Source organism: Colobus angolensis, unplaced genomic scaffold (assembly GCF_000951035.1).
Source record: "Colobus angolensis palliatus isolate OR3802 unplaced genomic scaffold, Cang.pa_1.0 Scaffold148, whole genome shotgun sequence".
Lineage (NCBI taxonomy): Eukaryota > Metazoa > Chordata > Mammalia > Primates > Cercopithecidae > Colobus > Colobus angolensis.
The window spans coordinates 3,784,860-3,803,845 of NW_012114577.1; the positions used below are offsets into that span (position 1 = coordinate 3,784,860).

At 39.0% G+C, this 18,986-nt stretch overlaps 1 protein-coding gene across 1 annotated transcript in view; it reads right to left on the bottom strand.

Annotated features, from left to right (window-relative positions):
• Nucleotides 1-1,441: 1,441 nt before the first annotated feature.
• Nucleotides 1,442-18,986, bottom strand: part of LYST (lysosomal trafficking regulator) — a 221,106-nt gene continuing 203,561 nt past the window's right edge. Inside the window, exons 49-53 of the mRNA XM_011935733.1 lie at nucleotides 17,910-18,049; nucleotides 17,430-17,527; nucleotides 4,852-5,008; nucleotides 4,381-4,452; nucleotides 1,442-3,501 (exon numbers count right to left, since the gene is read on the bottom strand). Coding sequence (XP_011791123.1) covers nucleotides 3,363-3,501; nucleotides 4,381-4,452; nucleotides 4,852-5,008; nucleotides 17,430-17,527; nucleotides 17,910-18,049 — 606 coding nt within the window. The 3' untranslated portion in view covers nucleotides 1,442-3,362. The remainder of the gene's footprint in view (nucleotides 3,502-4,380; nucleotides 4,453-4,851; nucleotides 5,009-17,429; nucleotides 17,528-17,909; nucleotides 18,050-18,986) is intronic.

Consider the following 18,986-nt stretch of genomic DNA (forward strand, 5'->3'; position numbering starts at 1 on the left):
GACAAAATGCTACTGCTCAGCTCTCTTTGGGACAGACACCTAGAAACAGGAATGCTGTAGTCTCGAGAATCTTAAAATACCACAGATGCAAAGCAGAAAGAAGGGCAGAACTCGGGTCCTTGGACTGCTGTTGTTGACGTCACCCACCGCTTCCACTCCCGCCCCCACCCACCAAGAAGCTGAGACATGAACAGGATGCTCTTTCCTTCCCTGGGCCTTTGCTGATGTTCCTGCCCCAGTCATTGAACATGTATTACCTGGAACACATCGGTCCCCATCTTCACCAGATTTCTAATCATTCATTAGGTTTCAACAAAAATTTCAATTTTTCTTTTTTGAGACTGAGTCTCGCTCTGTTGCCCAGGCTGGAGTGCAGTGTCAAAATCTCAGTCACTGCAACCTCTGCCTCCCAGTTTCAAGCAATTCTCCTGCCTCAGCCTCCCAAGTAGCTGGGACTATAGGCGCCTGCCACCATACCTGGCTAATTTTTGTATTTTTAGTAGAGACAGCGTTTCACCACGTTGGCCAGGCTGGTCTCCAACTCCTGACCTCAAGTGCTCCGTGTACCTTGCCCTCCCAAAGTGCTGGGATTACAGGCGTGAGCCACCGTGCCTGACCAAAAATTTCAATTTTTCAAGAGACTTTCTAGATCACCTCAATCTAAATGAAGTCCTTCCTCTCACATTCTTTCAGAGTACCCTATATTTTACCTGACACTTACCATGGTTTGTAACTGTACACGTTGTGTGTTATCTATGGTGGTTTCTCCACCAGCCTGTAACCTCGAGGAGTGCAGGGACCACTGTGCTTTGTGCAGCAAGTATCCTCAGCACTTGGTGCAGTGCCTGGCACCTGGCCAGGGCTCAATATAGATCTGCTGTGGGGATGGGGGTGAGCAGATGGTCTTTTCTTTAAAATGAGCGGTTTGATCTTGGGACTAATGTCGGCACCATTTAAGGGTAGTAAAGGTTGAAACATAAAATTTTAGTACAAAAAACACAATAAGAAATGAAAGCTAGGCCGGGCATGGTGGCTTACGCCTGTAATCCTAGCCCTTTGGGAGGCCAAGGCAGGTGGATCACGAGGTCAGGAGATCACGACCATCTTGGCTAACACGGTGAAACCCTGTCTCTACTAAAAATACAAAAAAAATCAGATGGGCTTGGTGGCACACTCCTATAGTCCCAGCTACTCAGGAGGCTGAAGCAGGAGAATCGCTTGAACCTGGAAGGCGGAGGTTGCAGTGAGCTGAGATCGCGCCACTGCACTCCAGCCTGGGAGACAGAGCAAAACTCCATCTCAAAAAAAAAAAAAGTTATCTTTATCTAGTGATGTAAACGCATAGTGGAGCTAAAGACAAAACCTATGTGGGTTACAAAAAAAGTCATCGATTTTGAGATCTGCTCATAATATTTAAATAGCTTAAAGAAAAGGTGTTTAAATCTATTTTTATGAAATTTATTTCCAAATTGAAGTGGCAGTGTATATAAAGGTAACAGAGCTTGTGATAATTTACAGAAATGTTTGCTACAACATGCACATTATGAAGTATTTCAAACATATACATATTAGGTTTCATGCTGAATAAATAATCCCCCCAAATTAATTTTTATTTGTACATAAAAATATAATATTGCACTCTTAACAAGACCAGTTATTTTGCATATTTTCTGTTTAGATAAATGATGAAATTCGGTTTTTAAAAAAAGACTGAGTAGCAACCCTATTCTAATAGGGGACTAATTTAAAGTTCTCAGTAAAAAAATGAAAGCTAGACAATAGCTGCAAGTTTTTGTTAACAAAGCAAATCACTTCAACGTGAATGGAGTAATCTCATCTCTGCACCTCCATGGACCTCAGGATTAACACCTGGCCTGAGCACATGGTGATCTAAATGCAGCCTAGGTATCACTACATGTGTACGCAGTTTAAGGTTAAAGCATACATGGCCACTTGCTTTCTCTAGAATCTATCTTGACAGCAGAGACTTTGGAATTATATTTTATATGGTTTTTAAGCAGAATGTTTTAGAAAGTCTGGAAGTTACAAAAGTAGTGCTGTAAACACCATATGAATTAAATTTCCATAACAAATGCACAAGTTATTCTTAGGCAGGGATACATATTTTTATCCCATGGTAACATATTACTGAGCTTATTTGACAGTGTTTTCAAAGCCAATAAAGCACCACCCCAAGTAAAAATATACAGACAGCCATCATATGGGAGAGACAGACGGTTCCAAGACATTTAGGAATTCTGTCTTTATGGTATGTAAGTTTGCTGTGGAATACACTAGATTTTATTCTTCTTCCTAGAATTCTCAGATGATGTAGGTTAGTAGAAACAGAATGAAAATGGTTTCCTAAAAGAATTATTCTTCCTCCTGTTTAAAATAAAGTAAGCTGTCTCCTTTTCTTTTCTAATTCTGTTTTGGGGAAGAAAATTATTCCTGCAGATTAGATTAAATGCCTTATTTAGGCTGTATTCTTAATACCCATGCAAACTTCTTGCATTCTGGAGGCTTTCTATTGCAATTTGGTACAGATTCAATGCTCTATAAATAGCAGACTTTAAGACTTACCACTGTGTTTAAACCTTAGTGACTCAACTTAAGGATATTCAATATCTAGTGTTACAGATTTTAAGTAAAATTTTTATGAAGAAACAGAATGTGTCTGAAATCCAAGATACCTGTATTCTTGTTTGTGGCTGTCAAAAAAATTCTGGTTCTCCTTTGAGCTAAGAAGGAAACCGGCAAAAACTGCCTAACTTTGAGATTCATTCATAGTTTATTTTTACTATTCAGATATTCCATAAAATATTTGGTACAGAGGCACCTACTGAATAATTTGCTTCTCAAATAAAGCAATTATCAAGTCCTAAAAATTATCATTTTTTCTTTCCTCTTTTGGAGCAAGTGTGTGTGGTGGGAGTAGTAGTTCATGGCAGAAAACTTTTAAAATATAATTTTAGTGTGTTTTATATAAACAATTAGCTAACCAATTTAAATTGTACTGGTTCTTTTGGAATCACAGAAAAAGGGGAGATCTTAATATTTCTTTGGAATACCTTGATGGGAAAAAATTTTAAGAATATAATTTTAATGTACCATACAAGGCTTAAAACTTGTTGGCTAGTGCATATTGACACAATCTTCCAGATTACCATTAAAATAGAACAGAACTTTCCTCTTAGGATCATGTGAATCTTCAGACTTTTGTGCAGATGAATAGACTTTATCATTATTTGGATGGTTTGTTCAGTCATCCATTTCTTTAGGTTCAACCTCCTAAAACTGGTGAAGTCAACAAATCTAGTTTGGAGTTAAAGTGCTTTGGAGAACGCAAAGTTCATTCGCATTCACCCGGCTGCATAGCTGCTAAGGAAGGAATAGAACATTGGCTGTTTCAAGCGCTGCTGGTCCTTCCGACACCAGGCAATCACGGTCCCATCACTGTTTGCTGTGTACAAATGGTGGCCATCACAAGAAAATGTAAGGCTGTAAAAAAAAAAATTCCCATTTGTATATTATATTTCTTAAAATGGTATTAGCATATTGGTCATCACACTGAGGTTAGTGTAAAGAAGTTATCTTCAGTGGCGCAGAGAGACATAAACTAAATGACTGCCTATAACTCATTGGTTTTGCCTGTAATTCTAATATAGTCACTCTGCTGATAAGTTGGAGATGCTCGTAAATGAGGTGATATAGAATAAAATCAGGATCACAAAGCTCAGTACATTCTATTCTTCTTTTGCCTCTTTGTTTATGCTTTATTACATAAACAACAAATATTTGGGTGTACAAAACTGAAAAAAATGTAACAGTACTATATTTTCTCCTTATAAAGATAAATAAGTATTTTATGGCTATCTATTATTTCCCTGAAAGAGAAAAGGAAAAAAAATGTAACATTAATAATTTAGGTTCCTTCAACTTTAAATCTGGTACACTGAAAATACATTTAATTTAATAAAGTAGAATTTGAATCACTTTATTTCTAATTATTTAAAGTCAAATTTGTTAACTAAGCAAAGAGTAACTGATTATTTATCTATCCTGTCAAGCACCCCTGCAGCTATCAATCACCATTATGGTCTTGTCAAATATGAAAGGAAAAAATACAGTCTCTATTATTCCAGAGACACTGTCTTTCCATTAGACTTTGAGTCACTGACTCAGATTTTAAGATCCATGAAGACAAGGAGTGTGGTCTCTCTTGCTGCTGGATCATGGACAATACACTGTGTGTTAAATGGCTGGCTTTTCATGATGACTTCAATCACACATTTCTTTACATCTGTGTGCTTAAATACCTCTCTACAAAACATACAATCACAAATTATATTCTCAAGCATAAAGGGGAGAAGATCTTACCTGACGATGGGCTTATTTGATTTGGGAAATGTAATTTCTCTCACAGGCTTTAAGTCCCATGTACTCCATAACCTAGAAGGGAAAAAACCATCTAATTATGCAAACTAAAATTACTTTCCCTAAAAAGCCCTCCATATTTGTTTATCTGTTAAAACTCATTTGGAAGGAAATGTAACAAACAACAGTAGTTCCCTCTAGGAAGTTTGTGGGGGGTAGATGTGGGAATAAGGGAACTTTTAACTTTGTATACTTTCATATTGTTCATCTTTTATAGTTAACATAAAACTTCAAAACTGTACTAAAGCTATCTTGATTATTTAGAAATAAAATAGGAATAACTAAAGAGCCTATATCCCAAGGTGAGTTTAAATCTCTAAGTACTGAATATTAATATGCCTAGGATTAAAAATTAATTTCTGAAACTCCTATGTCCTTATGAAATCAATAAAAGAGAATCCAAATTCCTCTTACCTTACAATTCCATTTTCTAATCCCCCAGCAATTACATTGATAGATATTCCCTCGGGCTGGTTGGAGAAAGCCACAGAACAGATGATCTCCCTGCAGTGGACGTGTCCAACGAGATCCCCGTTCACCGTCCAGAGTCTGAGGTCACTGCCTCCACCAGCTAAAACACCCAAATCATCCTGCAGGTTACCAGAATGTGGCTGTCTCAGACTCCACCACATTTGACCCCAGAAGGGCACCCCTGAAGGGCAAGCTCATTTGTTTATTGATGAAGTTTGTAGACAACCCTTGACTTAAGACTGTATAAATGAAATCACTACACAAGTTGCACAGATCTTCCTTTTTCGTTTTCTTTTCAGACAGAGTCTAACTCTGTCGCCCAGGCTGGAGTGCAGTGGTGTGATCTTGGCTCACTGTAACTGCCTCCCGAGTTCAAGAGATTCTTCTGCCTCAGCCTTCCAAGTTGCTGGGACAACAGGTGCTCGCTACCACACCTGGCTAATTTTTACATTTTTAGTAGAAATGGCTTTTTGCCATGTTGGCTAGGCTGGTCTTGAACTCCTGACCTCAAGTGATCAGCCCACTTGGGCCTCCCAAAGTGCTGGGATTACAGGCGTGAGCCACTGCACCAGGCCAAGTTGCATAGATCTTTATGTATTAATCAAAAGACAATAACCAGTGAAAAAATAAAAATAAAAAGAAGCAATCTATGATGTACAGTAACAAGGTAAAATAATCATATTTGTGTAACTGTAATATTTCACATATGAACCACCAAATATGAGTTATGATTGAAAATACTGGGAAAGCTAAACAGTCTGCAAAAAGTGAAGGAAATATTCTGTGAAACCGTCTATAAGAAGTGACTTGGCTGGGCGTGGTGTCTCATGCCTGTAATCCCAGCACTTTGGGAGGCTGAGGCAGGTGGATCACCCAAAGTCAGGAGTTCGAGACCAGCCTACCCAACATGGTAAAACCGCATCTCTACTAAAAATACAAAACAATTAGCCAGGTGTGGTGGTGGGCGCCTGTAGTCCTAGCTACTCGGGAGGCTGAGGCAGAAGAATCACTTGAACCCAGGAGGTAGAGGTTGCAGTGAGCTGAGATGGCGCCGCTGCGCTCCAGCCTAGGCAACAGAGCAGAGACTCTGTCCCAAAAAAAAAACAAAAAACAAAAAAACAGTGACTTATATGACTTTTGAAGAGAAAAAAATAAAAGGTGTAGTAAAAATTACCTAAGTTAAAACTTAATTCTTAAAAAAAGTATTCTTCAGAACATCTAAGATTAAATCTTATAAAGCAATACCTTATTAAACTAATTTTTTCTTTTCAAAGATTACAGAGTAACCAAAAGTTTTTCTTTTAGTTTTCTGGGGTTGGGGGAAGCATGGCTGCCTGCCATGCTTTATAAACAGGGTGGTTTGGGGCCTGATGATGTGTCCAGCCTTCTCTGGGGAATATTCTCATAGTGGTGAAGTGGTTAGGAGGCACGATAAAGTTTGATGGCATAGTCTCAGTACATTTAATTTTTCTTTTCATTAACATATAAGTAGAGGCTTTGCTTCTCTCTTTTATTAAGACAATGAAAATATTTCATATTTTATAGCAAATAAACATATAAACAATGCTTTATCTAAAAATATGCCAAAGACCATCAAAAACCACAGATCAAAATGCCCAGTGTGTTGCAGCATTATTCACAATAGCCAAGAAGAGGAAACAACCTAAATGTCTATCAACAGACGAACGCATAAACAAAATGTAGTATGTACACACACACACACACACACACACACACACACACATTTTCTTTAGCTGTAAAAACGAATGAAGCATGCGACAACACGGATGAACCCTGAAAACATCATGCTAAGTGAAATAAGCCAGACACAAAAAGACAGGTACTATGTGATTCCACTTACATAAAATATTTTCCATGAGTAGGCTACATTTAAAGGTTTCTTTCGAATTAAATGTTGGCTAAAATATTTTTTTAAAAGATCAAGTAATTAGATGAGTACTAGTAAGGCTAGAAGGCTCATTGAAGTCACTGGAAACATAGCCAGAAAATATATTGAGGTAGGGGTTTGTCACTGTAACCCACAGCTACCACTACCGCATGGCTTAGTCCTTCAAAATAAAAAATCTAAATGTGGGCCTGGACTCTGAAGTATGGCATGGAACTTAGTAGCCAAAGAATTATCCTAGCAGCTCACTCAGTATCTTGGGCTACCACAAAACCAAATAACTACTCATCTGCCTACTTCTGTAAGTATCAAAATTTGACACTGTTACCCAATACCAGACTGCTTGCACGTGTGATTTAACGTATCCACTAAAAGTCAAAAACTTAGGCATTCCTGAAAAGCATCTCTATCCTTTGTATACATAGTCATGGAAATCAAAATAAATTAAAGAACCACCACACTCTGAATCTTAGAATATTTTACTAACTCTATCTTGCCACTGGCAACAGAGGACCAGGCTATGGATGTCTCACCCTAGTTCAAAGGCATATATTTTGATCCAGTGATAGAATGGTAAACACAGCCCCCCCTCAATCATTGATTACATTTTCACAGTTTAATACATTTCACATCTTATCACTATAAAAACCATATCCCATCATAAGAACTGAGAAATTATGATCAGGAGGAATGAGCCTGTCAATGTAACTTTTGAGAAGATGTTGCACATACAGCACAGACACATAATATAGAGTTGTCCCTAGGCATCCGAGAGGGATTGGTTCCCGGACCCCCGAGGATATCAAAATCCATGGGTGCTCAAGTTCTTGATATAAAATGGTGCAGTATTTGCATATAACCTATGCACATCCTCCTGTATTTTTTTTTTTTTTTCTTTTGAGATAGTCTCTCGCTCTGTTGCCCAGGCTGGAGTGCAGTGGTATGATCTCAGCTCACTGCAACCTCTGCCTCTCGGGTTCAAGCGATTCTCCTGCCTCAGCCTCCTGGGTAGCTGGGACTATAGGCGGGTGCCACCAAGTCTGGCTAAATTTTTGTATTTTTAGTAGAGACGGGGTTTCACTGTGTTAGCCTGGATGGTTTCGATCTCCTGACCTCGTGATCCATCCACCTCGGCCTCCCAAAGTGCTAGGATTACGTGAGCCACCGTGCCCGGCCTCCTCCTGTATTCTTTAAATCATCTCTAGATTACTTATAATACCTAATACAATATAAATGCTATATAAATAGTTGTTATACTGTATTGCTTAGAGAATAATAAGAAAAAAAGTCTGTACATACTAAATACAGATGCAACCATCCATTTTCCTCCCCTGATATTTTCAATCTGAGGTTGGTTGAATCCACGGATGTGAAACTCACAAAGGGTTGACTGTATGTATATACATATACATACACACACATACACATACATATATATTTAATTTTAAGATTACTTGGATGGTATCCAATAAATAGTCAAAATTTTTGATAGGTTAAATCTGATAACTTTCTTTCCTTCTTGGTCTATAAGAAAATAGGAGGATGAACTCTAGTCTGGGTCCCTAGAGATAAGTTTGACCTCTCTTTAAAAAAGTAATTTAAAAAATTATGTTCTCTATATACCAAGTGCTCTTTATGACTTCTTTTATATATGTATCAAGAGACCTTTAAAAAGTTGACAAGGCCTTTTTGTTCAAATTGGAAAAAAGTTTTACCCACTACTCTATTATATTGTGTGCTACCCAGGGACACCTGAATACCCTACTAGTGAGTTGGTAATTGCAGAAAAGTAATTTTGTTTCTCATTCCCATATGACTAGCTGATATAATATCACAGATATAAATCACTACTGGCAGCAGGAAAGTAATTAACTTTACAAAATTCAACTCCCTCAGGATCAGTCCTAACTTTCAAATATTGCCAAAACAAGAAAACAGAGAACTCCATATAAATAATCATTATATTATTTCCCCAGCATTCCTCTTGATATGACACACTAAAAGTTGCTAATGCACAAATCAACGAAAAACAATTAGCAAAATCATCAATCATTTGCATACACTTGTACTACCAAAATCAACTCTTTAAGATCTTTTCCCTTAGTTATAATCATTAGGGAATAAAAATGTTTTCATGACATTATTTTATGACTGGGGGCTAAGACTAGCAAAAATTCTTTCATATCTGAAATCTAATCATGACTGAAGATATTACTTTTCTTGAATACAAGAATAAATGAATGTTTTGTAGAAACAACAATAACAAAATCCTAACAGGTATCTGTGGTATAATGAAAAATAAGTATTTGATCTTTGTCCCTGGTTCCTGGGACAGAGTCCCTAAAGCCCTTGGAATTTACTGTCTTCTGTATGCTAATGAGATGACTCACAGTGGGGAGGACTACATAGCTTCAGTCTACAGGCTGGCCACCAGAAAACCAACCACATGATTGAGGACTGAAACTTCCAGATAGCCCCCAATTCTCATGCCCACCTCCTGGTGAGGCAGGAGAATAGGGTCTGGAGGCAGGGAACATAAGGCCGTTTCACACTGACTTCCTAGAACTAAATTGAAAGGAAAACCCTAACTTTCCACACCTAAAGAAAAAAAGGCTACTCCCTTTGCAAACCCCACCTCCCCACCCGCCCCACGTCTTCTGCTGGCAGATGGGAAATTGGCTGTCTGCAACCAATCAAACTGATTGTTGGTGGAGTCTTCGTTTGCAACTTTGTAACTTCACCTTAGCCTCTGATTGGTTGCAAAAAGCAATCAGATGTTTGCACAGGAGTGTGACCTTTGTAACTCCATTTCAGCCTCTGATTGGTGGTTTTAGACAACCCATCAGACTGATTGTGGGATACCACCTCATTCACATGAGGTGAGCATAAAGTGGCCAATGGGAAACCTCTGGAGGGTATTTGGACTCAAGAAGATTCTATATCCAGGCCCTTGAGCTGCTGCTTGGGTCCACTTCCACACTGTCGAGTGTACTTTCATTTTCAATAAATTCCTGCTTTTGTTCTTTCTTTGCTTCATTCTTTCTTTGCTTTGCTGGGTGTTTTGTCCAATTCTTTGTTCCAAACACCAAGAACCTGGACAACTTGCAGTCAAGACCCTCTATAGTGACACTGGGAGGTAGAGTGGGGCTGGAGATTGACCTATGTAACAAAACCTCCATAAAGTCCCTAAATGACAAGGTTAGGAGCACTTCTGGGTTGGTGAACACAACTATGTCAGAAATAATTTCTCTTCAAAGCTCCCTTGGTCTTTCTTGCTCTGTACACAGCCCCCAACCCTTGCTTAATTTGTAATTAGCAAACCTCTACATGCCCAGACATGCCCAGACTTGTTCTGTAAACTACCCTTCCCGCCTTAGCAACAGTCTCTTCCTCCCTTCCTCTCACAAACTGCACATTTACCATATTTAGAAAAGTTAAGTCCTAGTCAATTGGGTTAGATTGTGCAGTCCAACTCCAGCCAATGGGGAGAGGACACAGCAACAGGAGCTGTGTTAGGGATAAAAATCCTTCTCTCCTTTGTTTGGTATGGTCTTGCAATGGGACAGATGCAGGCAGCACCCTTCTGCAGAAGTAAATGTGCCTTGCTGAGAAATGTTCTAAGTGCTGGTTTTTCTTTGTGGCACTGAGCACTTGTTTCTAACAAAATGGGGGCTCATCCGGGATCCCATTCTCCTCTGGAGAAGGGTCTCCAATTATCTCTTGTGAGGAGACGTGTCTCACTGCAGCAGCCTCAAGAGTGAGGGACTGAGGCCCACCCAGCATGATGAATATACCCAGACTCTCAGTAACATGGGAGGAAAAGGCCTACATGGTGACCAAGTAATTCTGTGCAAAGACCAAGGTAAGAAAAGCCGCAGGGGCAGTGAAGTACTTCCTTGGTAGTCGGGACATCCTGGAGGTTGAAAGTGTGTGAATGAGATGCACAATTAAGTGCAAAGCGAGTGTGGAGTAAAGTAAAGGAGTACAAGAAACCTCCAGTGGGGAGGGGGGTTAAGCCTCCAGGGAAAGGGTGCAAGAAATCTCTAGTAAGAGAGGTTGAGCCCCACACACTCAGGAAACTCAGGGACACATCTAAAAGTTCCAGGATGGAAAATAACCCTAGTAAAACAAAAACTACAAAGAGCAAAGCAGATAATAGGATTCCCTCTGATAGCCCTCTAAGTCTCATGTTAAAATATTGGAAAGATAATGAAAAGACAGTAAACCTGAGCTCTGTTTGGGGAAAGAAATGGAGCTAGTATTTAAACTATTTATTTTCACAAGGATTATAGGCACCTGCCACCACGCCCAACTAATTTTTGTATTTTTAGTAGAGACAGGGTTTTTTCATGTTGGCCAAGCTGGTCTCAAACTCTTGACCTGAAGTGATCCACCCGCCGCAGCCTCCCAAAGTGTCGGGATTACAGGTGTGAGCCACTGCACCCAGCCCAAAATACCTGTTTTTATGAAGTTTACATTCCAATGGAGAAGACAGACAATAACAATATAAGCAAATATAACATATTAACTGCTATAAAGAAAAGGCAGGGAATAGGGATAGAATGTGTTGAATTTTGTCAAATGCTTTTTCCTGTATCTTTTGAGATTATGATATGGCTTTTGTCCTTCATTCTGTTAACATGATATATCACATTTACTGATTTGTATATATTGAATCACCTTTGCATCCCAGGATGAATCCCACTGAGACAGAATGTGGAGAGGGTTACTTTAGATAAGATGGCTTGGGGAAGGTTGTTTGAAGAGATGACATATGCAGAGGCCCCAATGAGGTAAGCATATGAGCCATATAAATATTTGGGGAAAGAGCATTCTGGATAAAGGTAAAAGCAAGTGAAAAGGCCCTAAAATGTAACTTACTTGGCATGTTTAAGGAATAACAAGAGGTCAGTGAGGTTACAGCATAGTGATTAAGAGAGAAGAATAGTAAGAAGTGACGTAAGGAAGAAAGCCAGGTCCTTATAGTGTGGCATAGATATGTAAATGGGAAGCAATTAGATTAAGAAGAGGATGACGTAATTTGATTTACCTTTATGAAATATAGAGCTACAGTGTGAAAGTTAGACTGAAAAAGATTAAAGAGGAGAGCAAAGACCAGTTAGGTTATTATAGTGTTCTAGGTAACAGTTTTGGACTAGTGTGATAGATGTTAGGGTAGGAGAAGTTAGAGGTTAGATTCTATTTTGTAAGTAGAGAAGATAATGTCTGCTAATAGCTTGGATATAAGGAGGAAGAAGGAGAGGAATAAAGGATGACTCAGGTTTTTTACCTGTCAACTGGGCGAATTCTGAAATTCAGAGATGAGGTATACTGGAGAAGGAACAGGTTTGGAGGAATGTAGAATCGAGTTTTGTTTTGGCTATGTTAGGTTGGAAATGCTGTGTAGGCAATTTAGATATCCAACTCTGGATTTCAGGGTACAATTTGGAACTGGAAAAATAAATCTGGGAGTCATTAGGGAATAAGCATGACTTTGGATAAGATCACCTAGTACAGCTAGAGAAGAGAAGGCAGCGAAAGAGACCTAAGATATGCCATCATTAAGACGTAGACAAAAAGAAGAAGAACCAGCAAAAGACTGAGAAGGACCCACCAGTGACCCAAGAAAAATCAGGAGACTCATATTCTGAAAGCCACCAGAAGAAAGTGTTTCACAAAAGGGAGGTAGTATTGAATGGTGTGGACTGTTGCCTGTATACCTAGAAAAAAGCAACTTCGGCTGCTTTTTAAGTAAATGTGATAGAGTTTGTACTGCAAATAACTTTCTATATTGTTTTTCAAATCATGATATTTTAGTTCTTAAGATCATGTAGAACTTTCCATTGTGAAAAGGGATTTGATTATTTTTATCACTAAAGAAACTTTTTTTTTTTTTTTTGAAACGGAGTCTTGCTCTGTCGCCCAGGCTGGAGTGCAGTGGCCGGATCTCAGCTCGCTGCAAGCTCCGCCTCCCGGGTTCACGCCATTCTCCTGCCTCAGCCTCCTGAGTAGCTGGAACTACAGGCACCCGCCACCACGCCTGGCTAGTTTTTTGTATTTTTTAGTAGAGACGGGGTTTCACTGTGTTAGCCAGGATGGTCTCGATCTCCTGACCTCATGATCCGCCCGTCTCGGCCTCCCAAAGTGCTGGGATTACAGGCTTGAGCCACCGCGCCCGGCCCAAAGAAACTTTTCTAAACTTAATTAAAAAAAAAAAATCACAAAACCAAATTAATTCTAGAAACTCGGTTACCATGGACTAAATGTCTTCCCACTACCCTGTTAAGAGTCCGAACTGCTCACTAGAAAGATATCGGCTTATCCCCTTATAAAATGTTTTATAGGTTGCCTTATTTAAATTCCACTACTGACCTCCCAACATTTGAGACAAAGGATCAGTTTCTTAGAAACTATGTATTTAGTCTATCTTTCACCCTTTACTCCCTGAAGACTCAAAGCCTCCTAGCACAAACTCCACCCCTCTAATTCCCAGTTCACCAACACCAACCCAGAGATCACATCCTTATCAGAAGCTGGAAAGAGGGAAAGCTCGAGCCCATCTGGGAAGGACCTTACCTGCTGCTCTTAACAACTGAAACAGTAATCCCAACTGCTGAAAAAGCGTAGACCCATTAAACCCAAGTCAAGAAAGCATTGCCCTCTTCAAAGCCATGGACTGTTGTCCCAGGGCCAAGTCCCACCAAAGTAATGTTAAAAAGAAAAGTCTAATCAGTCTGTCTCTTTTTTTTTTTTTCCCTCTTCTCTCTCCCTTAACCACCTCCCCCCATTTTACTATTAATGTAACTAAGTCAAGCTCACCCCAAACTACGACTTTTAATGCTTGTTTTGTTATACCCTGTAGGAGCCTTCAACGCCAAAGAGAAATAGCGTCAGAAAAATACCTCTGCCCCTCCAGGGAAGCCGCTACTGCCCCCTTATCCTGCCTGTGGTGGGGGGATCGGCACTCTCTCCCCAGTTTACATTCTCAATGGGCATATGTTGTTTAGATCACCAAAAATCAAGGTTAGACATCCTCACATGATTGCGCCACCCTAAAGCCTTACCTCCATTTCACCAAAGGAGTCACCCCCACCGCCCACAACTGTCAAACCTACCAGTGCAACCCACTACTCATCTCTATTGTTATCCCTACCTCTAGCAACTCTAACCCCACCTTAGGCGCTTCTATGGTCTAGGAGAAAATGTCGTTAGAAAGGACTCTATAGGCTTCTTTGAAAAGCGCTTTGTTTCTTCCCCTCTATCCTCTATTGTTACCCCTTCCCCAAGCCCATCCAATCAAACCATCTCCCATTTCATGCCCAATGACAAAATCAAGGTAGTTGTAATAAAAGTCAAGGATTTAAAACAAACTTCAGCCATAAAAACTGGGTACCAGTTTTTATGATATAAATGCCTGGCTGAAATGGATTAAATATTCCGTTCACACCTTAAATAAAAGCAATTGTTACGCTTGTACAACAGGCAGACTAGAGACTCAAATTGTCTGCTTTCCACTTGGATGGTCCTCTGACCAATAGAATATGAACTGCATAGTAGCTCTCTTCCAAGACCCCACAGCCTGGGGCAGTAAGGCATGCCAGTCTCTCTTGTTACTATTCCCAGAAGTTAAAGGCTCTGTGGGTCAGCCCTTGAGAGCTATTTGGCCTCCAATTAACACTGTCAATTTTACCTTGTGTCTCTCATGACGCGGAAAATTTGGAATTCCTTGGAAGCCTAACAGGATGCAGTGAATCTAAGCCTTTTCAAGAGTTAACCAGCCAGTCTGCCCTTGTTCATCCCCAGTCGGATGTATGGTAGTACTGCAGTGGTCCACTATTAAGTACTCTGCCAAGTAAGTGGAGCAGCACTTGCGCTCTAATCCAATTAGCCATCCCTTTCACCCTGGCATTTCATCAACCAAATAGAAAGAACAATTGTAAAAAAAAAAGTGCCCCTCTCAGGTCTTTTGATCCTCACATAATATATAAATGCCATCAAAGTTCCATAAGAGGTGCTAAATGAATTTAAAGCCAGGAATCAAACAGCTGCAGGATTTGAATCTATATTGTTCTCATGGGTAACTGCAAACAAAAATGTAGACTGGATAAATTACCTTTATTGTAATCAACAGAAGTTTGCTAACTATACTAGGGATGCCATTAAAGGAATAGCTGAACAATTAGGTCCTACCAGTCAGATGGCTTAGGAAAACAGAATAGCCCTTAACATAATATTGGCCAAAAAGGGCGGGGTCTGTGTCATGATTGGAGTCCAATGTTGTACTTTTATCCCTAACAACACAGTCCCCAATAGAAGAATCACAAAAGTCTTACAGGGCCTTACCACCCTAGCAAATAAATTAGCCGAAAATTCATAGAAAAATGGTTTAGAAAATAGAAAGGACTCACAGCATCAGTCTTTACCCCCCTTGCAATTGTTATCAGTGTACTCATTCTTGTAAGTTGCTGCATCATACCTTGTACTCGTGGATTAAGGCAAAGGCTTATAGAAAAAGCCCTTACCAAAACCTCTCTCTATTCTCCCCAACCCTACTCAAATAAGTTCCTACTCTTAAACAACCAAAAGGAACTACAAAGCCAAGAGATGTTAGAAAAAATTAAGAAATCTGAAGAGGAAGAACTATAAAATCAAAAGGGGGAAAGGTGTCATAAATAATAAGTTCCAAGCTCCCTTGGTCTTTCTTGCTCCATACACAGCCCCCATTCTTGCTTAATTTGTAACTAGCAAACCTCTACATGCCCAGACATGCCCAGACTTGTTCTGTAAACTACCCTTTCTGCCTTAGCAACAGTCTCTTCCTCTCCTCCTCTGGCAAACTGCATGTTTACCATATTTAGAAAAGTTTAAGTCTTAGCCAACTGGGTTAGTTTAGATTGTGCAGTCCGACTCCAGCCAATGAGGAGAGGACACAGCAACAGGAGCTGCGTTAGGGATAAAAACCTTTCTCTCCTTTGTTCGGTGTGCTCTTACGATTGGTCAGACACAGGCAGCACCTTTCTGCACAAGTAATATGTGCCTTCCTGAGAAATTTTCTAAGTGCTAGTTTTTCTTTCTGGCACCAAGCACCTGTTTCTAACAACTATGTGCCAGAAAGTGGTGCACCCTAACTCCACAACCCTGACTCCAGGAGGACAGACAATCCAGCACTCAGGACGCTTCCAGACCTGGCCCTGTGTACCTCTTCAGCTGGTGTTCATGTCTATCATTTATAATAAATGATAGTTGTTAAGTATAAACAGTGTTTTACTGAGTTCTGTGAGTCATTCTAGCAAATTATTGAACCTGAGGGTGGGGCTCATGGAAGCCTCCAAATTTGCAAACTTTTAGTGTCACAATTGAATTACACAGTTGGACACCCAGTTGGTGTCAGAGAATTGGTTGGTGTCTGGAAAAACACCATACATTTTGTGTTAGAAGAAGAGAATGTAAAAAATGCAAGCAAAGGATAGAGGACTACCCACTATAGGTATGTCCAACACTGAATGGACAGAAGAAAGAAGCAGTTTTTCAAAGGATCCTTTGCATCTTAAGACCCTTAAAAATAGAAATGCAAACAGAAAATTCATGAATTTTCTAACTGTTCTTTTCTGCTGGATGTATTGGTTTCTTAACATGTATATATGAAACAACAACAACAAAAGACTCTTCATTAGGTGATATATTTTTGTCATGTAATTTTTAAGGCAAATTATACCTCCATTTACTGTTCTATACTATTGCTCTCTCTCCGAAACTGGAAGACATATATTCAAGCTGGGCATCTGCTGAGGCTTTTCATTTAGTCAGAAGTGTTAAATAAAATTTATGGTAGGCCAACGTTTTGGACTGAGCTCCTGCACTAGGCCCTAACATACCAGATTAAACCAGAATGGAGTAGTCACTTGTGCGAGGTGAAACATAATCAAACTGAACTTGGAAATGGGCCAGTTTTCCAAAAAACAGGAGATTCACAGCAATCGATGATAAGGGATCACTGAGTTGAGCTGGTATGATAAGGAAGTCCCTTCTGCTTTAATCCTCTAAGGAAGGTAACTGTGGAACGATCAATCTGAGTTTTGTTCCTTATTTCTGCTTTCTTCAGCTTTTTCTGCCTATAAAGCCTACCTCCTCTGCTCAGCTCACTGGTGTACATTTCTACTTCATAGATGGAATGCTGCCTGATTCATGAATCATTAATAAAAGCTAATTCAATTTTTCAACTCAATTTGTTAAAATTTTGTTCTTTCACAGGAGGAGGGTAACAAAGGTAATAGTTATAAAGCAGAAGCAAAAAAGGAGAGAAAAGTCAAAACCAAGAACACTCAAAAAATTACGTAACAATAATTTGCTTAGCTTTACATGTACTCAAATGCAATTTTACATATATCAGGAAAACAGTTAAATTATGACAGTACTAACTTTGGCATAAGCTGAGGCTTAAATTGATGAACTCAGTCTCAGACCATATTGTACTTCTATACATGTACATGCTATTACCAAAATATTTAGATCTGGCAGGGACCTGAGAGAACGGCTTGATCTAGGAGGTAACCACTGGCCGAACGTGCTGTTAGAGCACCAGCCAGCCCTGTGCTTTGGGCTGGAGCAAGCTCACCTGAATCACACACAGTAGCAATGTCACCTGAGGTTTCACTGGCAGATACAGCCGTGACAGGGCTTTTGTGTCCCGCCAGACTTTGTACATAGCATAACCTGAAAGACAAAAGACACGATTTTGTATATGATCATTAAATATAATTACATTCTCTTATTTTGTAATTCTTTTTCTCACTCTATGTTTGTACAGAGCATAACCTGAAAGACAAAAGACATGAATTTGTATATGATAATTAAATATAATTATTCTCTTATTTTGTAATTCTTTTTCTCAGTCTATGTACCTATTGTACGTAAGGCATACATGTTTTCCTGATTGTTTGACTTCAATAAAATATAAAGGTAATCTTACTACCTTTAAGCATGTGTTTCATGGTTAAAATGATTATAAAGTAAAGATATTATTTTGGTTTATTTCATATAGCAAAAATGGATATATTAAAAATGCTGTGTTTGATTTGGAGACCTTCTTCTTTACCTGTTTAAATCCCATATGATGCAGGTTCCATCTCTGCTCACACTTATCAGTATACTGTATGGTTTGCAAACAAATAAGCTGGTTATCTCTTCTGTGTGACCATACAGATGTATCTGAGTCTCCATTTCTATCTCTGATGGCTGAAATTTAAAAATTAAGTATAAGATAAAAACCACAACAAAAAGTATTCTAGTATAGTATCTCAAAAATAAAACAACCAAAGTGACTCAAATGGTCTTCTCAAACATATCATTCTTCAATCCTATTCAGAGTAAAACAAAGAAAGAAATTTAAAAATTTTTAATTCCTCATAATTTCAACTTATCTGCTTTTTGTTTTTGTCTATTCTTGTCCAATCTTTGTTCAAATATACATGTATTTTTATAGTTGTAATACTGCCACATAAAAAATTTCCTATTTTATATTTTACATATTCTCCTATAAGCATTTTCCAATTTTGACATTGTCTTCAAAATAATTTTTAATAGTGTTATAATATTCTATACAGTTAGTACACCGTAATTTACAAGTATCCTTAATTGACAGACATTTAAAATTGTTTCTATTTTTTTCAAATTATAGATAATACCATAAATTCTTCATGTATAAAAGATTTTTAGTAGATTAGAGGGCAGACCTTTGGGAAATAAATAATTAAAGTTTTTTAAGAAGAAATGCTTCTGTAAAAATAAATTCTGGGTGCGGTGGCTCATGGCTGTAATCCCAGCACTTTGGGAGGCCGAGGTGGGCAGATCATGAGGTCAAGAGTTCGAGACCAGCCTGGCCAACATGGTGAAACCCTGTCTCTGCTAAAATTTCCAAAATTTTCCTAGTGGGTTCATGAATATTAATAATTTTATAGTTCTTGACAGTATAGTTTCAGAACGTGTCATACAAATTGGTGCTGTTACCAATGGTGATGGGGCCTAATGCTACCGATACTCAACAGTTATGGCTTGACTTTCTAAATCAAAGCTTGCAAACTGGTGCTCTGAAGGCCACATTGGCTCACGGATACCAGATGTCCACACAGGGTTTGACTCTTGCTTTGTTAGGTTAACTATGTGTTATCATAAA